A 25465-nucleotide genomic window follows, 5' to 3' on the forward strand; every position below is an offset into this window, starting at 1 on the left:
CCAATCACATGCGTTTACATTTAAACAAGGTATGATGTGTATGACTAATTACCAGCACAGATGAAAATATCCAACATTTATTTTGATTTTGTCTCATGAATATGTCCATAAATATTTATTTTGATATGTTATGAAGATGTGAATGGTCTTTGCCTAAGCAAAACTAGTTTTCTGGTGGTTGCTAAAGTGTTATATTTGCTTTGTTTCACATGTATGCTACAGTATGTGCTTAATAGGGTTTTCTGGATGGTTGCTAGGGCATGCTATGCAGTTGTCAAGGTGATCTCTGCTGTGTTTTTAGTGCATTGCTACAATATGTGGTTGTCAGGTTGTTACTAAGCTGTTGCTAAATTGTTTTCTGTGTTTTTTTGCACATTGCTCTACAGTTATTAGGGCGTTCTAGGTGGTTGTCAGGTTGTTGCTATGCTGTTGAAGTTGTTTTAACTGTGTTTCAGCACATTTCTATGCAGTTGCCAGGGTGTTCTGGGTGAATGAAAAGAGCCCACCCACACAAGTCTCTGTTCTGGTCACTAATACGACTCAACTCCCCCCTTCAGTGTTCCAATTTTTATGGACTTTACACTTTTATTATTTAATATTTTATAATATTATTCTGATTTGACTTGAATGCACCATTAAAGGGATAGGTGTGTTTGACTTTCATTTTGTTTCTGCAGAACACAAACAAAAAAAGATTTTCTGAAGAATATCGGTTATATTGGTCAATTCAATGTAAGTGAATTGTGGCCAAAACTTTGAAACTCAAAAAATCATATAAATGCAGCATAAGAGTAATCCATAAAACTCAAGTGTTTCAATCAATGTCTTCTGAAGAGATCCAGTTGGTTTTAGGTGAGAATAGAACAAAATATTACTCCTTTTTCGACTATAAATCTTGACATTAGCAGTCTCCTTGACGATCAGGATTTCAAGCTCGATTACACCTCCTATAGCACCATCTAGGGCTCTGTGCATGTGTCAAGCACTAGAAAGTCAAATCAAGCTTGAACCCATGATCGTGCCTAGAGATTGCAATGGCAAGATATTCAGGGAAAATGAGTTACAGTTTGGTTTGTTCTCCCCCAAAACCAACTGAATTGCCAACTGGATTTTAACCAATGTAGTAGTATGGATAACTTTATGCTCCCTTAATGTGCTTTTTGTAGCTTGAAATGTCTGGTCACCATTCACTTGCATTGATTTGACCTATAGAGCAGAAATATTGTTCTAAAAATATTTGTATGTGTTCTGCAGATGAAAAAGTCCTACACATCTGGGATGTTATGAGGGTGAGTAAATGCTGAGCACCAACAATCAAATAAGTTGCCATGGGTTTAATGAAATCTTCCATACTTTATGCAATTTACCTGTACTTTTGATACTGAAGTAAATGTAATATTACATTATACAACACTGGCTGACACCCATCGTCCTGGATATGTCCTGGATCCTGAAACGAATATGTTGGTTTACCTTCTGTTGCTTTTAGTGTGTGTTTTTATTCGTCTCATAATACACATCCCTATAATCGACATTCTTGGATTCAGTCCAAATAATTTTTCATGTGTTGTTGCACGCTGGACTGTGATCGTGCAGTTGTGGCTCGCGAGCTCTCTGCCGGGCTGCCTTTACAAAAAATCTAAAGTTCTGGCAAACTAGCTGCAAACTAGTTTTTATTTGCATATGAAAATGAGCTTATGATTCGCTTCAAATGTTTGCAGCTCTTCACCGGTAGTGGTGAACCTATAGCAAACCTTTGGTGACAATGGACAATTTGCTGCAAGATTGTTGCAAATCTCATGCAGTTGAAAATGCTGCAATTTTCCAGCTAACTTGCCTTGAGCTCTCGATTTTTGTAAGGGTGAACACCGCCATATGCTCATGCTTTGGTGTATGATGTTGCTCCACTTATCTGTGATTCGCCACGAGAGCTGCAGGTTATAGCGGTTTATACTACAGGGCTGTTGAATGCTTGATTCTGATTGGTTGAGAACGTTCTAAGGTGTGCAATTATTTTCAGGGAAACGCACGGCTAAAGTAGTTCCAGGCAGGTCTTGACCGCATTACAGTTCCATATCACTTCGCGTAGTCAACTGTAATAACGGAAAATAGGATACAATTCATAACAAGAAGTGACAGCGACAAATCCACTTCAACTTCAAGAGGATTTGTCACCAGACACAGCAGCCCAATACGTCGTTGGATGATTTGAATTCTGTCAGCCCAATGCGCTTGATCTGCCATTTTCGATGTCTGACTTCACCATCAATGGAAACGTGCAGTTTAATTTTAATAAATAAATTTGTTCGAATTAACGAATTAATTATAACGTATGAATTAATAAATAAATTAAATAATATGACGCATCATGATTTTCTGTCTCATTATTGCAACCTCTGTCTCTCTAATAACTACACTAATAACTGCATTAGTCTGCTGTCAGTGGCTCAAACCTCCGTTACTAACTCTAAAATGACGTTTTGGAATTAGCAACGGAGGCATGGGATTAGATGCGTAAGAAATTAGTCCTACATACAAGAGCGTTTTAATGACAAAGACTTGACAAACGTCTAGAATCACATCATCTGAACAATGTTTCGAGGTGTGGTAACTGTAGTATAAGCGGAATAATTGACTCGGGCGTTGAATTATTAGAAAAATAATGCACACCCGAGGTGTAACGGCCACTCCGCTTCGCGTCGTGACCGCATTACCACCCCGGGTGTGCATTATTTTTCTAATAATTCAACGGCCCGTCGTCAATTATTCCTTACTTATTTCATAATTCCAATAGGGACCTCTTGTTTGGACATTTCGTCTATCCACTTCAACTCGTTTGGACTGGCTGTTTGATCACTCTCCTGCTGATACCATCACCCAGGACTTTACTCTTTGGTTTGCTTGTTTTGTTTACATGTAATTTTATGTTTTAGCATTGGCTGAAAGCACTAAATAAAGTAAACGTGTTGTTGTTATTATTAGTGGTTGTAACTTAATAAAGTAAAGTAAATTGCATGACACAGTGGCATGTGCTGTCAACAATTTCATTACTGTGACTGGAGTTTTCATCACACAGGAGTGTACATCATTTTCAACATATTTTAAAAATAATGCTGTCCAGGTATTCGTGTAAAACCTTTTTTAATAAGCAAAAACTTTGTTTGGATTGTTTTTTTTTGAGGAGATTTTCATTAAATCCACTTCTTCCACCTGCAGAATCTGTAATGTGCACAATTTAAGTGTTATGTCCCTCTCGTCTCAGCTGTTCTGACCAAATTTTCTCTTGAAATGTGAAAAAAAAAAAAAGTTGCCAAGCCCTTAGGACTGTTACACCACCGATTCTTTGATTTTTGCTCAAGGCGAGTTGACTGAGCTAGCATCTCTGTGGAATCCCGTTAAAGACGGTCCTTTTGACTGTTTCTTCAATGAATTCTTGACAGAAACATAAAGAGAGTCAGACATTCCTCAGAAGTGGCCTTTTAAAATTAAGCTGCTTGGCTCAAGAGACATAGTGGTTTAATGAAGTGTGTTAACACTGTTGCAAGCGTAGGGATTTCAGTTCAGTTCCCTCCAAACCTGTTAACTCAGTGTGAAACCTATTCTGTTTCACATCACATTGTGATAAAAAAAAAAAGAATCAAACATTGTGTCACCTTGACTTTCAAGAAGCAAAATACATAGTAGCCCCACCAACAGGAATAAAAACAGATTTTTCTTTTTTTTTCTTTTTTGTGTGCCAGTGGCTAAACATAAGTGAATATACCTTAAGAACTTATACATAACATGTATACATTTATTTGTTATATTATAAATCATACATTTTTTGATTAATAAATCAGCAAAGTGTGGTGACTGATCGCACTGTGAATTCAGCTTGGTCGAAAGTTCTGTGCTTGCCAAAATGTTAACCACTGCCCCCAGTGGCCGAAGGTGGAAGCATTGTTGAATGTATGAGCACACGTGAGCTCTAGTGAAATGTGCACAAAGTGTTGCTATAAGTGAGTTGTAATTTTAGTTAGAAAATTATGTAATACATTCAACAGTGATGCAGTTTTATTAACCATACACTCTAACCCAAACCACAACCCTAAATTTAACTGTCAGTGGAGCAAAAATGTCATTTCAAAAATAAAATGCAACCTCTCCATGGTTTTTTGTAAATGTAATTACTTCCTGGTTCCCATGGAATCAGAACCCGTGTCTCAGAGTTTGCTTGCTCAATGTGCCGTGAGTGGTGTTCGAGGGAAAGGATATCACATTTGAATTGATGCAAAAATGTCTGATGGTGGATTGCACTTAGGGTTGATTTCAGAGTACAGGAATATTCGGAAGCGACATTGAATAAAAATTTTCTGTTGAGTTCGTATACCGTCGTAAAATATATTATTATTGAAATACAGCACTGAAATTAAATACATTTATTCACTTCCGTTTTTTGTGGAAATGGCCCTTCCACTGCAACAAATCCAAAATCATTGAGAATTCTAAACTCACACTTACAGTATTTCCAGCTCCACTTGAAGGCCACATGTTGAATCCCTATTTGAAAGACAGGGATGAAGTCAAGTCACAAGTGGAAAGTGTCTGGTAAGCAGATTATTGCTTTAAGAGCTGTCACGGCTGTCATTTTACCATCATTGCATCAGATGTGACAGTTCATAATGCAGACGGCACAGACAGACAGTATGCATCATGGAAAGTGACTGGCTCTGAAGACTGAGGGTCGGTTAGGGACAACACACACACACACACACACACACACACACACAGTTTATCTTGTTTGCTCTTTTGCTGGAAACTACTCAGGGCTCTGGCAGGCATGGTGGAGCGCTGGTCTTTAAAATAAAATTAAATAAATGTTTATCCCCTTTTCTCCCCAATTTGGAATGCCCAATTCGCACTGCTTACTAGGTCCTCATTGAGGCACCGTTATTCACCTCAATCCGGGTGGCGGAGGACAAGTATCAGTTACCACCGCATCTCAGAGAGTCAATCTGTGCATCTTATCACGTGGCCCGCTGTACATGACACCGCGGAGACTCACAGCATGTGGAGGCTCATGCTACTCTTAGCCATCCACGCACAATTTACCACACGCCCCATTGAGAGCGAGAACCACTAATCGCGATCACAAGGAGGTTACCACATGTGAATATACCCTCTCTAGCAACCGGGCCAATTTGTTTGCTTAGGAGACCTGGCGGGATTCACTCAGCACACCCTGGTTCAAACTCGCGACTCCATGAGTGGTAGTCAGCGTCAGTACTCGCTAGCTACCCAGGCCCCCGGTTGGTGCGCTGGTCCTTAAATTCACTTTTATTGCATTTATAATCTTGTCAGAGCAGCTGTATGTTAAAAGTTATCTTACAGTAATACCACAAAAGCAAATTGAAAAACTAATGTGACTTATTTCAAACTTATTGCATTTTGTGAAACCGATACTGTTTTGTCATATCAAGATTTTAAAAAAGTAACACAAAGCATTATGTCACCTTGAATTTCCATTCAAGATCAACTCTGTGCACTTGGTAAGCTGACTGAGACAGGATATTCACAAAATAAATTAATATATAAAAATGTATTAGTATATGTAGAAAAATACAATTTCTTTTATATATATATATATATATATATATATATATATATATATATATATATATATATATATATAATTATCCATCCGAAATTAATTGGATTGTGCAAAGTGTTTTTGGAGGGTAGGGGTTGGAAAAATAAGAGGACTTTGTGACATCAGCAAGTTATTACGTGTATGTAGTAAAGAAATTTATAAAGACATTCGGTACTTATGTACCGAATCATTCACAGTAAGATTAGGCACATTAAGCCTTTTTAGAAAGTAAATGACAACTAACTTGATTTCATCTTGTCTTTAAAAACTTGCCTTAGTACACCTACTGCAATACATATTTTCGCATTCAAGATATGTTTTTAAAAGTTTGACTTCTTTTCATTTGAAAAGTCTTAAAATTGCAACTCTCATGATGGCAAGATACTGAAAAAAGACGTGGCGGGAAAGCTAAAAGCATCCATCTGATGCATGCAGGGTCTGAAATTCAGGAATAAACTTTTCCCTTTTTTTTTTTTTTTTTTTTTTTAAATTAGAGAGCCTACCAGTTAAGGTGGCTGGTAGAGAGTATACCAGCCAGTCAGATTTCTTTCCTGCCATTTATTTGGTGATTTAGGTGAATATTGAGGTGGATTTGACAGACACGGGAATGTTTAAAAGTGAACTGCTCTATTAAATAAGGAATCTGTATCTTAAACTGCACATTTTCATATGAATTTACTCACAAGCCTAAAGAACACATCGTTTTACAAATCCTGGTTTATTCCGATTGAGATTCTAGGGCCCTATAATTTCCAGTCATAAAAATTGAATTAACTAAAATACAAAATGTTACATATTTGGGATGTAATTAATGTACAACCCCAATTCCCAAAATGTTGGGACAGTATAGAAAATGCTAATGAATCCAAAAACAAAATTGATTGGTAAATTATATTCTCCCTTTATTGAAAGCACAACAACTACAGGTTATATGATGTTTTACCTTCTGAATATCTTTTGTTTTTTTTTAATGTACAGTAATTTCAAATCAGATGATTGCAACATGCTCCGAAAAGTTGAGACAGGGGCAATTTAAGACTAAAAGCAATTTGACAAGTTAAAATATCAGGGTAATGTGAAAGAGGAGACGTTAAAGGTTAGGCAATTATGTCATAGTGTTTAAGGAGCTTCCAAAAACAGCCTAGTCCTTCAAAAGCAAGGATCGTTTGAGACTTGAAAAATTTGCCAACAGATGCTTCAGCAAATAATCCTGCACTTAGAGAACAATTTTGCATTTCATCCTCTATAATATTCAAGGATTCTGGTCAAATCTTTGTGTGTAAAGGGCAAGACAAAAAACTCTTCTGAAAGCAGATGATCTCTGATCCCTCTGATGTCACTCTTTTATTACTTTAGTAAACCTTTGTTAGTCAACACCACTCACCGCATCCACAGATGCAAGTTAAGTCTTTACTATGTAAAGCAGAAGCCGTACATCAACACTGTCCAGAAGCGCTACCGACTTCTCTGGGCTCGGTCTCATCTGAGATGGAAAGTAGAACTGTGGAATCAAGTTTTGTGTTCTGAAAAGTCCACATTTCAAAAAGTTTTTGAAAAACACAGCCGTCATGTTCTCCGGGCCAAAGGGGAAAAGGGCCATTTAAGCTGTTATCAGTGTCAGGTTCAAAAGCCAGTGTCTGTATGGGCCAGGGGTGTGTCAGAGGGCACCATGAATGTAGATATGTAAAAATTTTGGAGCAACATATTTTGCCATATAGCACCGTCTTTTCCAGGGACATCCCTGCATTTTCCAGTAGGACAACTTCAAACCACATACTGCCCAGATTTCAAGTCAATGGCTGTGTAATCAGAGAGTGAGGGTGCTAGATTGGCCTGCCTTCAGTGCTGACCTGAGCATGTGTGGCACATTATGAAACACACCAATGAATGTCCTATGAAGTCCCCTTAAAATGTCGCAGTAAAAGAAATTCCACTTTCTAAACTTAACAAACTTGTGCCTTCAGTGCCTAATAATAGTGTTATTAGAAGAAATGGTGATGTTCACAGTGGTCAAATTTAATCTGTCCCAACTTTTTTGGAGCAATCATCTGATTTAAAATTACTGTACATAAAAACATAATGAAATTCACAAGGTAAAACATTATATAATGTGTACGTTTAGTGCTTAAATATAGCAAAGGGTGAATATAATTTACAAATCACTCATTTTTGTTTGGGCCAGTATGAAAAATGCTAATTTAATGTCGGAATTGGGGTTGTATGAATGCACAATTAATCAATGTAAAATTGTGGTGAGATGATTAAACTACAAAAGGCTGAGATTTAATGAAATAAGTAAATAAAGTGAACGTGTGAAGCTGGCTGCTCCTACTCTGATAACACCTGAGCGCATCATAAACATCACACACGCTCTGTGTATGTGTAGATGACAAAGAGCAGAGCACATGCACATGCATATATATTTATATAATGAAATCACAGCCTTTTACCATTTATGAATCACAATAAGCCATATAGTGAACTGCTTATCCAGAAATGAGAATCTGTCATCAAAAACCTAAAAACTAAAAGTTCTTGATTTGGTTTTCGACCACGAATAAAAGCTCAATTGCCCTAGATGTGTGAAAGTGAAGAAATTGCAGCAGAAATATAATACTATTGTATAGTAAAATGTAACATTCAATCTAGTATTCATAAATAATAGTAATAATAATAAAAAATAATAATATACCAATAACATTACATTTTAGCAATATCTCACAAAACAAGAGTTCTGTTTTACTAAATACAAGTTTTAATTTATGCTTTCATTATTGTGATGCTCTACTGATAATACAGAAAAAAATGTAACGGAAATCACATAATTCAAAGTCGAGTCAAGTTTATTTATATAGTGCATTAAAAAAGATAAATAAATAAATCATATAAAATTAAAAAGTGATATAGATAAAACAAAAATGATAGATTTAAAAATTAGCTGGTTCTTGAATTGTACCAAGAACCACCGTTACTACCTCAAATTTCGTGAAAACTTTAAGAATATTTATGGGCCTATAGGCTGGATTTAAGCGTTTGAATAATGGGAGAGGACCTAATGTGATGAGAGAGACCATTCCAGAACTGTTGGAGCGGCGATAGTAAAATAATTTTGTGAAAAAATAAAACAAATTTCAAATGGCCCTAAGATTCATCCTGTCACCGCTCTGACTGATTCGTAAATCCTTTTGATTCAATAAAAAGAGCTGACTCATATTGTTCTCTTAATTATTTATTTTTTGTCCACATCCTTTAAAGAATGCTTGTTTGAGAACTGTTAGCGGAACCGAATGTCATGAATATTATTTGATTATGGTATTTATTTTTAAATGCAACTAGATTTATAAATGAGAACTGCTTCTTGGTTTCCAACCCTAATACTTCTACATAACTTTAAAGCAATCATTGCTGTTTTTAATTCAAACCTATTCATGCATCCTCTTGAAATCTATGAGTGGTCTTCCAATCTTCCTGATGGTATGGATGGCCCTAACCATTATCTTTATCTTGTTTCTAGATTTACAGCTAACTAAGGCTGTAATGGATGAGCAGCGGGGAATTAGCAAACTATTATCCTGCAACAATTTAGCTGTAATAGCAGAGTCGTTCTTTCTAAAAACACCTGCAATCACCTGCTGTCATTTGTCCAAAACTGGAACTTGTCACATTACTTTTATATGTTGACACAGGCATTCATAGAAAGTAAAAAAATAAAACACCTATCAGAGTGGCTTGTTTCAAAATTAAATTTGGCCCAATTTTGTTTTTATTTTTTTGTAGAATTTCTGGCTCACTTGGGGTCTAAATACAAATATTATTAAATTAATGCACAATCAACAACTTGGCACAGTGATGACACAGACATTATTAGGTTTATTTTCTGTTATAGCAAATTTTCCCATCTAGATGCATGTGCATAAACCCGGGAGTCAACGTTTAGCTGGTTAGCGTGTGGAATTAGCCCCTGCTGGTAGATAGTGTAACTACACCATTATGCAGGCAAAAAGCATATTTCTCCATGTACAGCATTTATTTGATTTATTTTTCCATTTCTTGTCATTGTGGCATAGTGCATAACATTGCATTCAAAAAGGACTGGAACAATTATCAGTGTAGAATTTACAAAACACACCAACAGAATGCAAGAAGGACACAATGTAATGAAGAAACAGGAAGTGGGACATTCTATTACGGGGGCGGTAGAATGTTGGCTAAGGCGCGAGGGACACCAGTTAGTGCGTGGGTGAGGATGGCACTACCCTGTGTTTTTGTGGGAACAGTACGTCAGCCAAGAGCCGTGGCTCCTATGCCTTGGCCTGGGGCATGAGGGCTGCCCTATCTCTGAGCCCAGCTTGGCCTCAGCAGGCGCCTTTGAGCTCCTCGGCTCTTGGTTTCCTGTCAGGTGGATGGCTCTGCCGTGGGTGTGTGTAAAGGAATGGTTTGTTTAACCCCCCACAAACACAACCTCATTTAAACCCTCGACTAAATCACCATCTGAGGTGTGAAAGCTGTGTCGAGATATGGTCATGTCAGCGATCCGTGGATGTGTGTAAGGAATTGTCTCTACGACTTGCACACTACACACAAGAGTGGAGGGATTTCAAGGTGTGGAACTGCCATTTTTAACAGTCAGCAGTTTGTTTTTTACTCTCTCTTATATTGATAGCTTTATGTTTTTAAACCCCTCCATATGAAAATTGTTTGCTGAAAGAACGTTGAAAATAAATAAATACACAAAGCAGTCAGATGACTTTGTCTTATGTTTATGTGCCATGGTCATATTCTCAAATAATGACCTCACTGGCCATGACTTGGATCGCCATTAATCGCTGTCTCTTTCTTTTGACAGTGACAGTTCATCACTTGCACTCAAATTGCCACTTGTGATTTATTGACATTATTCTACAAACCGTACTTTCTCTGAGGAACCACATTGAAGACATTGGATGGACACTTTGAAGTTTCCACTGCAATCTCAAGATCACTTCTGTGATGCTTGTTGGCTTTTGTGGTCGCTGATGTTGTTTTGTTCACACTTTATTCTCGAGTGCCTGACATCAAGTTGACAATGAAAGTTCCCCGACTGTCTTTTAGTAGCAAAGTTTGAGAGTTTTTAGTGGACATTAACTGTTATCAATGGGTTTTCCTTTGCTTTTTTCCAAAGAAACACATCTGCATTGCTTGTTCTTCCATTGTTGGTCATTGTACAACAGTTAGTTTTAGTCCTTTAATCTAATTGGACAAGTGGGATCCCATAATTGCTGATATTTAGTTTAACAGCACTGGTAGGCTTCACTGTTTGTGTGCTTCTCCATGTTCCACGCACTGCATAGACGTGCTGTTATTCAGTACATCTTCTGTGATATTAAAATTAATTAGATGTAATGTTACAGCAACTTAGAAATGCAGCAGAGAATTCCCACACATAACTTATGATGTCTTTTAAGTAATTAAAAAAAAATGGTGTCTCTCCATTCACCAACACATAATCCTTTAAAACTTTCTAGAGATAATTTTCCAACAGAAAGTGTGGGTGCGATTGCAAAGCTGGAAGTCAATGACAGTTTTGATTTCCTTTCTTCTGAATTTGTTGTACAGCCTACTCCTGGTGAACAAGGTTTGAAATGAACACCCGCCAAATGCTGATTTTTCATGCAGAGAATTTTGCTGATGTACCAGCCACTGTGGAAGGTGACCTGTAAGACTTCTCGGAGTGATATATTACAAGAAATTCAACACAAAGATATGTGTTTGATGAAACATGTTATATTTTGAAGAACAGACAAAAGAAAATGTGCGTCTGATTTGATATGTGTGCTCAGTGAGATCTGCTGTTCACTAGTGCAATGAAAGTGTTTCTCCTAGACTACTATTGATCTTAGCTGTTAAGAGCATTTTCTACGAGTGATTTTATGAACATTTCGTTATTTTTTATGTTCACCCAGGGTGTGATTTAGCACCCGCAAAATGTGATGAGGCTCAATCCAGTTCGCAAGCTCCTCATCCAAATGTATTTCATGCACGAGTACATTTGCTCATCTACCCACAACAGGTGGATGACCTGTAAGATGTCTCGGAGTGACACATGACAAGAAATGCTGTTAGTTCTTTATTCACTTCTTTATTTTAATTGTTTCATTTCGTTTAAAGTGCAATTTGAATTCAGAAATGTATTTTGTTTAAGTTTTTTGTCTTTCAAAACATTTATTACATTTTTAAAGCAAAATCAATCAAGTAAAAATATTCATATAATTGGATATCGCAATATTTTTAAAGTAATTTTATGGAGACCCGCATAAACACGTGTACTCAATTCCATATTGCAACATGTTTATTTTTGCATATTGTTTGTTTTTGATTAGTCTATGGGCAATATACACATTTTATTATATTGAAAAACATTGGTTTTTGAAAATAGTAAATTATTCGTTTGTGGTATGGCTCTTTCGAAAAAATGCATCAACCAAAATTTTTTAAATTGGCTCCTAAGTGAAAAAAGGTTCCCGACACCAGCTCTAAATGATCCATAAGCAGCAGTTTGAACATGAACCAAGAAGTGGCATACTGATGTAGTGATTACAGCACTACACCAATTACACATGACTCTGTGTGTGCTTGTCATGCTCTATTCTGCTGGTAACCTTCACACTGCCGTGGGTTTCTGTCTATAGGCAGATCCTGCCGTTAGAGTGGAAACATGGTGGGAACATTAACATCAGTGGGTCATAATGATGATGATGGAGGTGATGTCCTTGAGGAGGTTTTTAAACCTCTTTCGTTTGGTTAATGGTTGGACATGATCTGTTTGGGGTGTTACAGTTTATTTACAAGAAAAGCCATTTGAATTGCACCTGAAAACATCACTATAAAGCAAATTATCTGTGAAATTCTAAGTGCGTTTAGCGGCACGTTCTTACATTGATTCGGCTTGGTAAGCCAACAATGTGTGTGGTCATGGATATGACTTAAATATCGTTCCTTTATTGTGGTAAGGGCATAAAATGGTTAAGCAAACAAAAAACGAATGCCATAATTTTTGTCCCATTACCCTGAATTTGGGTTGCATATAAACACCTTTAGTAGCATTTCTATGGCTATACAATGTGTGCAGGTGTTGTTTTCAAAAACAGAATAATTTAAAATATTATGTAAACTTGGTTTTCTGTTGTCAGATTTTATTACAGTTATCAGCATATTTATGTGCATGTAAATCCAGTCATTATGCTTATTTGCAAAGGAATCCTTCAGCAGTCTTTGGGGTGTTACATCTAGCACACATTACGTCATCAGATTACTTTTTTGGAAGTAACGAGTAGAGTTTGATTAGTTTAAGAATTTACACCATAATATATGATTTACTTTTTCAAATAGGTTGCACGGAAAATGTATTTTTAATTATTCAGTTTAATTAATAACAAAATATTTATATTAAAACTACTCATTTGCCAAAAACATAGGCACGTAAACATTTGCATTGGCGTTAATTACATTCACAGTTATTCATTTGGAGGACATTTACTGTACAGTACATGGGACTTCAGTAGAATTATTTTATCATTGTCTATTCCTTATGAATCAAATCCACGATCTTGGCATTGCTATTAACATGCTCAACCAGTTGAGCTACAGGGACTTCAGTCATTTCTTGTGGTAAGATCTGTTGTATACTCTTGTATATTCTGTTTGCTGCCCACCAGACCTCTCTTTGATGCCAGCTCATCTGAGGGTGACCTGGCTCAGAATGGCCCACAGAGCCTGGACACACATAGGCCAATCAGACCTGGGCAAAGGCGTTTGGCACAGGCTTCATGCCAACCTGGCACTCTCAAAATAGCATGGGGAAAAGAGCTGGAGGGAAAATAAATGTCATGCCATCTTATTCTCAGGCAATGTCCCATGAATCTTATTCCCTTCAGTGGCATGAATGAGTGGTCATGTGTGTTGAGATGAGACCCACATAGAAACTACTATTTGTATATTGCCCTATATTTAATATATAAATACATTTTATAAATTAGACACACATCTATTATCTTTGAAAATGGATGGATTGATTGATTGATTGATTGATTGATTGATTGATTGATTGATTGATTGATTGATTGATTGATTAATTGAAAGTTGACTTAAAATTATGTTTTGTTAGAAAGGCATAACATCATTATGCCACATTAATGCAATTACCCCTATGTTATGTTACACAATGGCAACTTAAACTTTGCATATTGGTAATGGGGAAGATATATCACAATTAGACACCAAGCAGCGTTGCCATCTGTCTATACTACAAATTGAGCTAAGAATTTATGAACAAGGACACGGTAAATGACAAGGGTTATTGTACAGAAAGCCAAATTCAATAGTTTTCTCTTCAAAATGCCACAAGAGAAGAGTGCCAGTCGTCAGCGTATTAAGATTTATGACACTGCAGTGTTAGTGTCATCCAAGCTGGATCGCATGTAGCAGCTTGCAATGATAGAGTTAAGGGGAAATTCACTAAAATGAATGGTCCCTGGCCCACCGATTGTGTTTGTTTATTTGTACACACTCCCTGTGTTGTTTTAGCACCCAATTCACTAAAGGATTTATGCAAATTAGATAATGGTGCAAACATACCTATGAATTTAGTGCTGAATGCAATAGAGTGCAATAGTTTTTCACACAGACATACACTGGTGGCCAAAAGTTTGGAATAATGTACATATGGAAAGAAATTGGGACTTGTATTCACCAAATTGGCATTCAACTGATCACAAAGTATGTTCTGGACTATTCATTTTCTAAAAAACTTTCCTCTTTGAGTACAATAAATTATCTATCTAAAAAATTACTATTACAATTTGAAAAAACTACTTCAAAGAGTTCACATCAAAACATACTCCATGTGCAGCGATGACAGCTTTGCAGATCCTTGTTATTCTAGCTGTCAGTTTGTCCAGATACTCATGTGACATTTCACCCTATGCTACCTCTTAGCCCTTCCCATAGATGTGGCTGTCTTGTTGGGAACTTCTCACACACCTTACAGTCTAGCTGATCCCACAAAAGCTCAATGGGGTTAAGATCCATAACACTCTTTTCCAATTATCTGTTGTCCAATCTGTTTCTTTGCCCACTCTAATCTTTTCTTTTTGTTTTTCTGTTTCAAAAGTGGCTTTTTCTTTGCAATTCTTCCCATAAGGCCTGCACCCCTGAGTCTTCTCTTTACTGTTGTACATGAAACTGTGTTGAGCGGGTAGAATTCAATGAAGCTGTCAGCTGAGGACATGTGAGGTGTCTATTTCTCAAACTAGAGACTCTGATGTACTTATCCTCTTGTTTAGTTGTATATCTGGATCTCTTTCTGTCCTTGTTAGAGCCAGTTGTCCTTTGTCTTTAAAGACTGTAGTGGACACCTTTGTGTGAAATCTTCAGTTTTTTGGCAATTTCACGCATTGCATAGCCTTCATTCCTCAAAACAATGATTGACTGACGTGTTTCTAGAGAAAGCTGTTTCTTTTTGCCATTTTTGACCTAATATTGATCTTAAGACATGCCAGTCTATTGCATACTGTGGCAACTCAAAAACAAGTAGAAAAATTCAATGTTACTGTAAGCTTTATTTAATGAACCAAATAGCTTTCAGCTGTGTTTGATATAATGGCAAGTGATTTTTAGAACTAAATTAGCAATTTAGCATGATTACTCAAGGATAAGGTGTTGTAGTGATGACTGCTGGACTGTCTAGATTTGATCAAAAATAACTTTTTTCAAATAGTAATGGTGCTGTTTTTTACATCAGTAATGTCCTGATTATACTTTGTGATCAGTTGAATGCCACTTTGGTGAATTAAAGTACCAGTTTCCATCCAAAATGGCAAAATCTCGCCATTTGTGTTTGTGTTTGTACACACACACACACACACACACACACACTCACTGGCCACTTTAGGTACATCTGTACACTAATTATTCATGTGATTATCTAATCCAGTGGTTCTCAACTGGTTTTGCTTCGTAACCAAGATTTCACACTGGACATCAATTGGCGACCCACCATAGTAAAAAACATAACCTGTGTAATTTATCCTGTATAGCTTTTTCTTTTATCTTGCTTAGTTTTGTTTATAGTTTACAAGTATAAATGCATTCATCAAGTGATATCATTTTTTTGTTTATGTCAACAACAAAAATAAATTCTCGTCCCCCATTTTAAAAGTTGATGAGCATATTTATTTATATAAGCCCATTTTATTTATTATCCAGTTTATTTCCTAATATCAAACATCATTCTAACAGATCATATATTACAAAGGAGGAAAACATTATTTATAATTTGTCTATTAGTCTTGGAGGTCCAGATTTTAAAGCCCTTTATGTATTTGGCCTTATATTTACAGTGTTATGACATATAAGTACAGGCATAAAAGAAAAGTTTACAGTGTATTGTGCGACATTTTTGAATAAGACACTAGTGTTTTAGTTTTTTTTCCACTGAAATACTGTGCGTTGTCATGCAGCTATTTAGTTGATTGGTCTGTTAGTGCTAATGTGTGTGCTTTAGTGCACTTTCTCACATTCTGACTAACCCTCTCTTTCTCAACTAATACAGATATCTTGCCATGTACACTATTCTCAAAGTAGCCGACACTGACTGACACCTATCTACAGCTGAGTGAGTGTGAGTGTGTGCATGTGTATGTTTGGCTGAGTCTGATAGTACTAGGAGTACTGCTTCACCAACGTGGTGCTGTGCGTCATCTGAAGCAGAGTGTCACGTGAATTAAGGCACCACAGAGGCCTCGTTTGAGTCTGACTCACTTAGCGCATAGCCACAGGAAAAGGCTAATTCACAGTCTCTCTTCAATGCACCCTACCTTGTTTGTTGTGTCTTTCTTTTTCTGTTTGTCACTGCAAATAGCATTATTTGGATGGGATTAGTTCTCTAAACATCTTTTGAGTTACATTTATTAATATTGGACATCTGTGATTTCATTTAACTGATTCAAACAAGATTGGGATTTCTGCACTTATATCTAGTGTGGGAGTGTCTGTTATCTGGATATTGGCATTACTAAAGGTCATGTGCTCTTGATGTGGCATCACAAAACCCACTGAAATAAACAAGACACACTGTACTGTATATAGGGCTGTGACAATACAATCACATTTCATGTGTTTCTTTTTTTTATGAAATTGTATGGATACTTCCATGTATCAATATTTTTTTTCATCTGTTTGTGTATAATGAATGAGCAGGTTGTCTAAATAAGCGCAAACTCTGAGACTGGTGTTTCTCAGTGCTGTCAGTGGTGCTTCTTTCAAAACACATGGTTGCTATTTTCCAATGACAGCCTATGGAAGTAATGTGTCTTTGAGTACTTTTAAATGTGATGTAAGGTTTCTATCGTTTTCTGTAATTTCTAAACACGAGTAGTGTCATGTTAAATGTTGAAATTTGCCAATCGTTCATTTTTATTGCAAAATTCCTGATCTAGCTGGCTGTGTTGTTTGGAGTGTCTAGATGGAATCTCCTGGCTCCATGATGGGAAATATGATTCCTAATATTACGTGTCAAATCTGAACACCTGACATTTCTAAAGAACAGCAGTACAGCTACTGCCTTTATAGATCATGATTCATATCAAATAATTGTCAAATAATGTGAGAATCCCAATTGTGTCGATTAATGTGCCTGTCCTCATGAGCGAATGATCTTTGAAAGTTGAAAGTACAGTTGCATACTGTGAGTCAGCATATTTACTTCTTGCTGGGGATTTTAACTGCAATTAGTAACATGGACAGAAATCACATACAATTTAATCTGGCTTCAAACTGTCTGTTTGGCAGTCTTGAATCTAGGCTATTAATTAGTTTACAGTATGTATGGTGAAACAAACACAGGTACCTATAGAGACGATTCCACCTCTCTCAGTATATAGACTTGGCTGCTTTACACATGAGGTACAGAACTGTAAATCTTCAGTTATGACTGTGCCTGATCCCTAATAGATCCCTGTAACATCTTCCTGAAACCTTAAAGCTCTTACTGACATTTGGGTTTTTAATGTTTGAAAAATAGTTGGGTCAGATGAGCAATGGGGCCGAGATGGTACTACATTCTGTTTTTTTTCTAATGGAAGAGAACCAGGATCTGGAAAGGAAAGAAATGGGTTGTCATCCATTTGAACGCTGCACAAGTTTACATGGAACAAGTCTGGAGTTGCCAGGCTTTCTGAAGTATTGATGCAGCTCTCGATACAAACACCTTTTACACCTGGCAAATCTCTGTATGACATTAATGTTGTTGCAAAAAGGCTGAAGAGTTCATTCCATAGTAGGATGAAAAACTTCTGAAGAGCATGCTGCCTAAGTTGGACCAGGTGTCATTGAGAAACCGAATAGTAGGACAGGGAAAATAGAGGCAGCACATCCTTTTTTCTAAAACCCTGAATGCAGTCCCAACTGGTCTTTGAACACTCTCAATGGTAGTGGACGATCAGTATGCTTTTGTTTGTTTTTAATGGCCAATACAACTTGGTCTTATAGAATCATGTTGCTACTTGCTATACCTACATTTTTGCAAAGATATATTTATGTGGCTCATTATAAATATCGTGGCAGTTTCCTGCAGAAATAAACACTAGATCAATCACAACAATCACAATATTCACACCCCAGTTGAATGTGGCCCAGATCTGTTGTTTTGCTCAAATCAGTTTTTTTGGTTAGGTTTTTCACATGACATTTTAAATGTAGCCCATATCAGACACTGGTCTGAACAGCCGACACTCTCAATACATTTTTATGTAATTATCCGGTTTTAACGCAGATAAGACAAATGCCTATCTGATAATATACCGGCTAGTGATTGTGAAAGACCGTTGATGGATAAAGTATTTTTATGTAGTCATTTGCTTTCGTGTGGTCGAATTTAAAAAATCATCAAAGTTCAAGTGTAATATTACCTACGAGCGAAACGCATCATAAAATAGAAAGAAAGCAGTAAAAATGGCAATTCATACAGAATATGTAAGGTAAGAAGAGTTATCTTTATTTCATATTTCCATTGACTGGCTTGCCTTCATATATGATACAGTTTGAGAAATATAGAAACTGTGTTTTTGAGTGACACAAGCAAAGAGTGTCATTATACATCTGTATCTTTCATTACGCATATTAAAATGCTGTTTTAAGATGCTGTGTCAAGTTTAAAATATTAAATAATTTTGTAATTTTGCAAAGAAGCACATCAATGTCAGTTGAAAAACAATGGGCCAATTAGAAGAAACTGTGGTTGGGACAAGCGTCTTGAGCGTATTGATCAATTGATCGATTAATATAACATTTGTCTGCTACTTTGCCCAATTACCCTGCACAGCATATCATTAAGGACTAACATCTGACTCTTTTTAAAAAAAGCATAGGGAAAAAACATCTTAGTCACCGTGAATCTCTGATGACTTGCAACAAGCCTGGGCATTTAAACACATTTTAAGAAGCCTGCATTCTGCATCCCGTTCCATTCCATTGCACTCTGTTTAGCTGTTTTAGTGTATGCAGCTTACACTGCTTCCTATTCCAGAATATCAGTGACATCATCTCAGCTATGCAGCCAAACAACATTGCTGTCTTTAAAAAAAAACAATATTCAGAGCAGAAGGGTCTCATTTAATTAACAATGTTTCAGCCTGATCTCATTAAATTTACGTATGCAACATTTTTGCTAAATTATATTATGTGGTTCATTACACGTATCGTAGCAGTTCCGAGGTGAAATGTACACTGTGTGGCGCCAAAAGCGAGTTAGTTGTTATAAACAGATGAGGTTCTTAAAGTTCAACAAAATCAACAAAACTGACCCCAATACCCTAAACCATTAACCTAAGCCTAACCGATAGTGTCATAAAAGCAATGTTTTCTGCATAGAAAAACATTTGCACACACTTACAGTATTTGTGAACGAGGCCCATTCTCTGCTCTTGTATTCCAAGTGCACAGCAGGCATCCAAAGAACCATTAACTACATTTAGAATGTAGAATTATGATGAGGTTCTCGACTTTGTGGCGAGGTTGAAACTTTTTAGAAAACTCTTTCAGGTAGGGAGTAATAAGAGTATACCATGCTGCATACATGCTGATCTTCTCGCAGGTGGATAGGTGACATTTGACCCTTCATCACACACTGTGCAGCAGATGTGACCAGATACAGCAACATGAGACTGACTTCATTAACATCTGAGCATGTCTAATTAATGCAGACGTTAAATGCTGTGCTTGAAGACTTCCTCCTCCTCACAAGTCCACTCTTTTGGCCTGAAAGTTGGGGCATTATGTTTGGCCTTGAGCACTGATCTACAGTCAGGTTTCCTCATCTCACCTGAAACCAAAAGGAAGTGAAAATATGAACTTAGCCAAGATGAACTCCAGCATTAATAGCCTAAAAAAACTTATTCCCAAGGTTGTAAAAAAGTACTTGAGATAAATAATACTTATATATAAGGAATGTTCCAGGTTCAACACAATTTTAGCTCAATCATCAGCATTTGTGGCATAATGTAATACAGTGGGGTACTTACAATGGAAGTGAATTGGGCCAGTTTTTGGAGGGTTTAAACGAAAATTTCAAGCTTATCATTTTATAAAAGCACTTGCATGAATTCTTCTGTAAAACTCATGCATTATTTGAGCTGTAAAATTGTTTAAATCATAATTTGTACAGTAGTTTTGGGGTACCATTACATTGTCATGGTAACAAAATTGTAAAATTGGCTTTCACTTTACATAGAAAAGGTTAAAAAGTGATTTTATCACACTTAAATAATATTTACACGCATATTCTATATGCCTTGCGGCTATACTTTTGAAACTGTGTTTTAACATTCAGAAATTGCCCCCCATTGTAAGTGCCCCCCAACTGTAACCTCAATTTTAGTTTTTTTTTAAAGAAAAGGAGGGGCAAGTCAAAATACATATTTGTGGTCAATATTATGCCACAAATGCTGTCGATTGAGCTTCACTTTTATTGATCCCGGAATATTCCTGTAAAAGGATTTTTCACCCAATAGTGAGAATTAGTACAATGGTAGTATTGGTACTGGAACGGTACTTATTTGTAAGTGGTGTTATTGTTTGAAGTACATTGTAAATAGCAGGAATATGGTTGACAGGAATATGGTAGTCAAACATGGTAATCCAACAATAATATGGTATAAATTGAAGTCGCATAGCATAATCATCTGATGGTGTTAAAGTTCTTTATTGTTAGAGAGATTTGTCTGTTTGTTGTGCAGACTGCATGACTTTGTGCATGGCTTTGACAAATTGCACATATGTTTTAGCTTTTAGGAATATATGTGTACCTCTACATGTGTTCGCGTTGCACTTTTTCACTTTTTTTTTTAATCAAACAGAGCTGTCTGACAATTGTGCTCAAGATGACATCCATCTAATGCACAGATGTGAAACAAAGGCCTAAAGTGGAGCATCATCTTCAACGCTGCCATACTGCAATGCCACTGCAGTACACCACTCGCTTTTATTTCCTGCAGTTTTACATAACAGCCCTGACGGTATGCATGTGTACTTGAGAGTGCATAAGTCTCACCACCTGACAATGACTCTGTTTAGTGCTGCTCGCCGGAGAGAGACAGAAAGAGTGAAGAGGTAAAAAGGAGTCTGTCCTTTCTTTCAGCCTCATAAAATATTGCATTGCCAAGGCAAATATTTGCTGCCTGCCGAGAGAAAGAAGATATGTTAGTCTGGGATAAATACAGCGCTGTTCTCCCCTGTGTCATCAGTACATCCACTACCTGAACATAAACCGGCACCGCACTAGAGAGACAGAGTTAGGGTGAAAAAGAAAGAATGGGAATGGGATAACTGGGTAAGAAGAGGATAAAAGTGTGTAATATAATAGAGAGGATGAGCAAAGAGATTCCACAGAATCTTCTAAGTATTAGAACTTGAATGGAATGTGGTTAAGGGAGAATACACTAACAAAAAAGGTTCTCTGGCAGTGTTTTTTGGACATGTACCATATATAATTTGAAGTACTTCAGTTTTTAGATATGTAGCATGGAAACAGTATGGTTCTTTGAATATATACCATGGTAAAACCATGTTTATGACAGGTACAATAAGATCTGCTTGGTGATTTGAACATGTTTTTGGCATGCACCATGGAACAACAATGGTTCTTTGAAAATATTCCATTGTAATACCATTAGATTCTTTGAAATATATCATAGGATTAGTATGATCCTTTGAACATTTACCATGGTAATACCATATTTTTGGCATGTACTATGGGAATAGCACAGTTCTATGAACATGTACAATGGTAATACCATGGTATTCTTTGAAACACCTTGGATTTTGGACATGTGCTGTACCATGGTAAAGGCATGGTTCTTTGAACATTCCATGGTTATACCCTGGTTTTTTTTTGTGGTTTTTTTTAGTGGAGTACCTTGGAGTATCATGGTAAATCATTTTTATTGTTGGACCTGTACCACAGGAATAGCATGGTTCTCCTAACCCTAATGTAACAATATACTATTTTAATGCCATCATATACGTCACTGTGCCATGGTACCACCAGAGAACTTAATGTAAAGGTAAAAATAATGAAAGGAGGGCAGAGATTGTTTGGATAGGATAATGCTACAAAATGAGGAAATCGAAGGGAAACAATGAGAAGAGACCGACCTTAATTTAACTATGCTGTTAGCTCAATAAATCACATCCACTGTGTATTGTGGCACGTGGGTTTTGACATGAATATCAGATCGTGCTTTAATGTGTCATGCATGCAGGCAGCAGAGTAAGCGAGTCATGTGTCTTTCTCGGTTTGTGAGGGCATGAGCTCTCTCCTGCCATTTCCATCAGTTCTCTCCTGGGACCTCGCTTCCTATGTCACATGTTAGAACAGCCATTGCACATCTCACGAGGGTTTCTTAGGTTAAGTCCCTTGTGTGTGAACTCATCTGACATCCGAGTAATGTAATCTAAATCTTGAACTGTTCGACAAAGGCCCAGTCTACCTGAGAATATCCCTCGTAAGTACAGCAGTGTCTACTGCCAGAAAAATACAACTATTATCAAGGGAAAGAATGTTGGGCAGGACTTGATTTTATTAATTGGGAGTTATTTGTATTGTGAAAAGTACAGATGAGATCGTGGAATTGAGATGGAGTTACATACCAGAACGGAGCTAGGTAATGATAATAACCTATTTTCATTTCTATCTTGCCTTACAGACTAATGGACCATCTACCATGACATTGTACCGTACTTCCCGGACTTTCCTCCCTCTCCTTAAACACATCGCACGCCACTGGCCAGCTAACTGCCAGTGGACCAATCCGCTTGCTGTTTCCCTCAATCTCCACCATTGCAGGGGGCTGTCCACTGATGGGTTCTCCCCTCAGCCAAAGATTAGTCAAAGTTCTGTCGAACTTCTTGGCCGTGTCCACCTGCGAGATGATATGACCAATGTGACGGCTAAAATATTGTCCAAGGTTGGCCGGCAACTTCAAAACCGGCCGCACCACCCCTTGTGGCTTATTAAGGAACGCATCAAAGACCATTTCTACTGCTCCTACATCGGTCGCTCGGGAAACCCAATCTTTTCAGTACATGACAACCTCAGTCCAATAGTGACAGTGGAACAGAATTTCGATAGCCTGCTTATCCCGCAAGACCATCCTAGTCGGAAAAAAGGAGATAACTACTACTTGAACCGCACACACATGCTGCGGGCGCACACCTCCGCCCACCAGAAGGAGCTGGTGCGCTCTGGGCTGGACTGCTTCCTGCTGGCTGGAGATGTGTACAGACGAGATGAGATAGACTCCAGCCACTACCCTGTCTTTCACCAGATGGAGGGAGTACGGCTGTTCTCAAACCATGAGGCAAGCATACTGTCCGTTATGGGGAAAAAAAAGAAAAAGGAATCCATCTTCAATTTATCTATACAAAAATATGCATTAAAAAAACAGTTTACGACTTGACCAAGAAATTGCCATTTATTTAAAAAAATTTTTTTTTTTTAATTCATAAAATGGTGACCATTATGGAAGACAATGAGTGCCACAAAAAAAAAAAAAAAAACTGTGATAAATGTATTACAACACAAATGTAAAATAAATAAATGAATCAATTTACAAATTTACCAATGAATAAGTGTTTGTAAAACATGTAACTCATTGGAAAGTTTGTCACACATATACAACCAGTAATTTTTGGAATACATTTTAAGACATATCCCATTTGACATAGGATGGCTGCCAGTGAAAAGTTTGGAGAGAGTTTTATACACAGTACAGAATATAGTTTTATACAAATATTACATTTTTATTTTTTTAATGGATGTATTGATAATGGATTCTTTCAGTAAAGTGTTAATATTTTTGGTACCATTAGTATCACTAAACAAAACATATTTAAGTTTAACAAATTATGCTTTCCTGAACACTTTCCCCATCTACCATTGGTTAAAAAAACCCAAACAGATAGTTTTTCAGGAAAATCAACCTATGAATGGCTTACTTATATTTATCTCTGCATATTCAGTTTTTAAAGGAGGTGGTAGTTTAACATTGAAAAAAGACATTCTCCATAATCTGTCTGCTAGAACCTCCTGCCTAATTGCATAGAAAAAATTGTTGTTTAAAGCAGCCTAATTTTAAAGAATAAGTTGATCAAGGACATAAGGTGTTGTACTCCGAGAAGTCATGATGAAATCATAATGCAATCCGTCTGTGAATGCACTTGAATGTTAAAGTTTCAGATCCCTTCTATCTCTCTATCAGCTGTTCGCCCAAGTGGAGAATGGTGAGGATTTGTCCCTATTTGAGCGTGATGGTCGTCGCTCTTTTCAGAAACAGGAAACGCACACGCTGGAGGCCGTCAAACTGGTGGAGTTTAATCTGAAACGGACACTCACACGCCTCATGAGACACCTGTTTGGGGAAGGTAGGAATGGCACACATTTCTCATTTCAGCTGTGTCTTGCTCTTCTCCATCTGTTTGGTTCTGTCTTTTAGATCTGGAGATCCGTTGGGTGGACTGCTACTTCCCTTTCACACACCCCTCCTTTGAGATGGAGGTGCGCTTCCAGGGTGACTGGTTGGAGGTGCTGGGCTGTGGGGTGATGGAGCAAGAACTGGTGAACTCAGGTTAGAGAACACACAAAGAAATACTTAAAATTTTTTGAGCTGCTTCTATTTCTATATATACACTGGCGGTGAAAAGTTTGGAATAATGTACACATTTTGCTGTTTCGGATGGAAACTGGTACTTTAATTCACCAAAGTGGCATTCAACTGATCACAAAGTATACTCAGGACATTACTGATGTAAAAAACAGCACCATCACTATTTGAAAAAAATATATATATATTTTATCAAATCTAGAGAGTCCCCATTTCCATCAGCCATCACTCCAACACCTTATCCTTGAGTAATCATGCTAAATTTATAATTTGGTACTAAAAATCACTTGCCATTATATCAAACACAGTTGAAAGCTATTTGGTTTGTTAAATGAAGATTAACATTGTCTTTGTGCTTGTTTTTGAGTTGCCACAATATACAATAGACTGGCATGTCTTAAGGTCAATATTAGGTCAAAAATGAAAAAAAATAAATAAACAGCTTTCTCTAGAAACTCATCAGTCAATCATTGTTTTGAGGAATGATGACTATACAATGCTTGAAATTGCCAAAAAAAAAAAAAAGTGATTTCATACAAAGGTGTTCACATCAGTCTTCAAAGACAACTGACTCTAACAAGGACAGAAAGAGATGTGGAAGACCAGATGTACAACTAAACAAGAGGATAAGTACATCAGAGTC

The 25465-nt window shown here is 37.0% G+C and overlaps 1 protein-coding gene across 1 annotated transcript in view; it reads left to right on the plus strand.

Moving 5' to 3' along the window:
* fars2 (phenylalanyl-tRNA synthetase 2, mitochondrial) overlaps nt 1–25465 on the plus strand; it is a 177450-nt gene that overhangs the window by 25550 nt on the left and 126435 nt on the right. The window contains exons 2-4 of the mRNA XM_052115234.1: nt 22867–23520; nt 24421–24583; nt 24655–24786. Of these exons, the coding sequence (XP_051971194.1) occupies nt 22885–23520; nt 24421–24583; nt 24655–24786 (931 nt within the window). The 5' untranslated portion in view covers nt 22867–22884. The remainder of the gene's footprint in view (nt 1–22866; nt 23521–24420; nt 24584–24654; nt 24787–25465) is intronic.

This window comes from Xyrauchen texanus, chromosome 42, assembly GCF_025860055.1.
Source record: "Xyrauchen texanus isolate HMW12.3.18 chromosome 42, RBS_HiC_50CHRs, whole genome shotgun sequence".
Classification (NCBI taxonomy): domain Eukaryota; kingdom Metazoa; phylum Chordata; class Actinopteri; order Cypriniformes; family Catostomidae; genus Xyrauchen; species Xyrauchen texanus.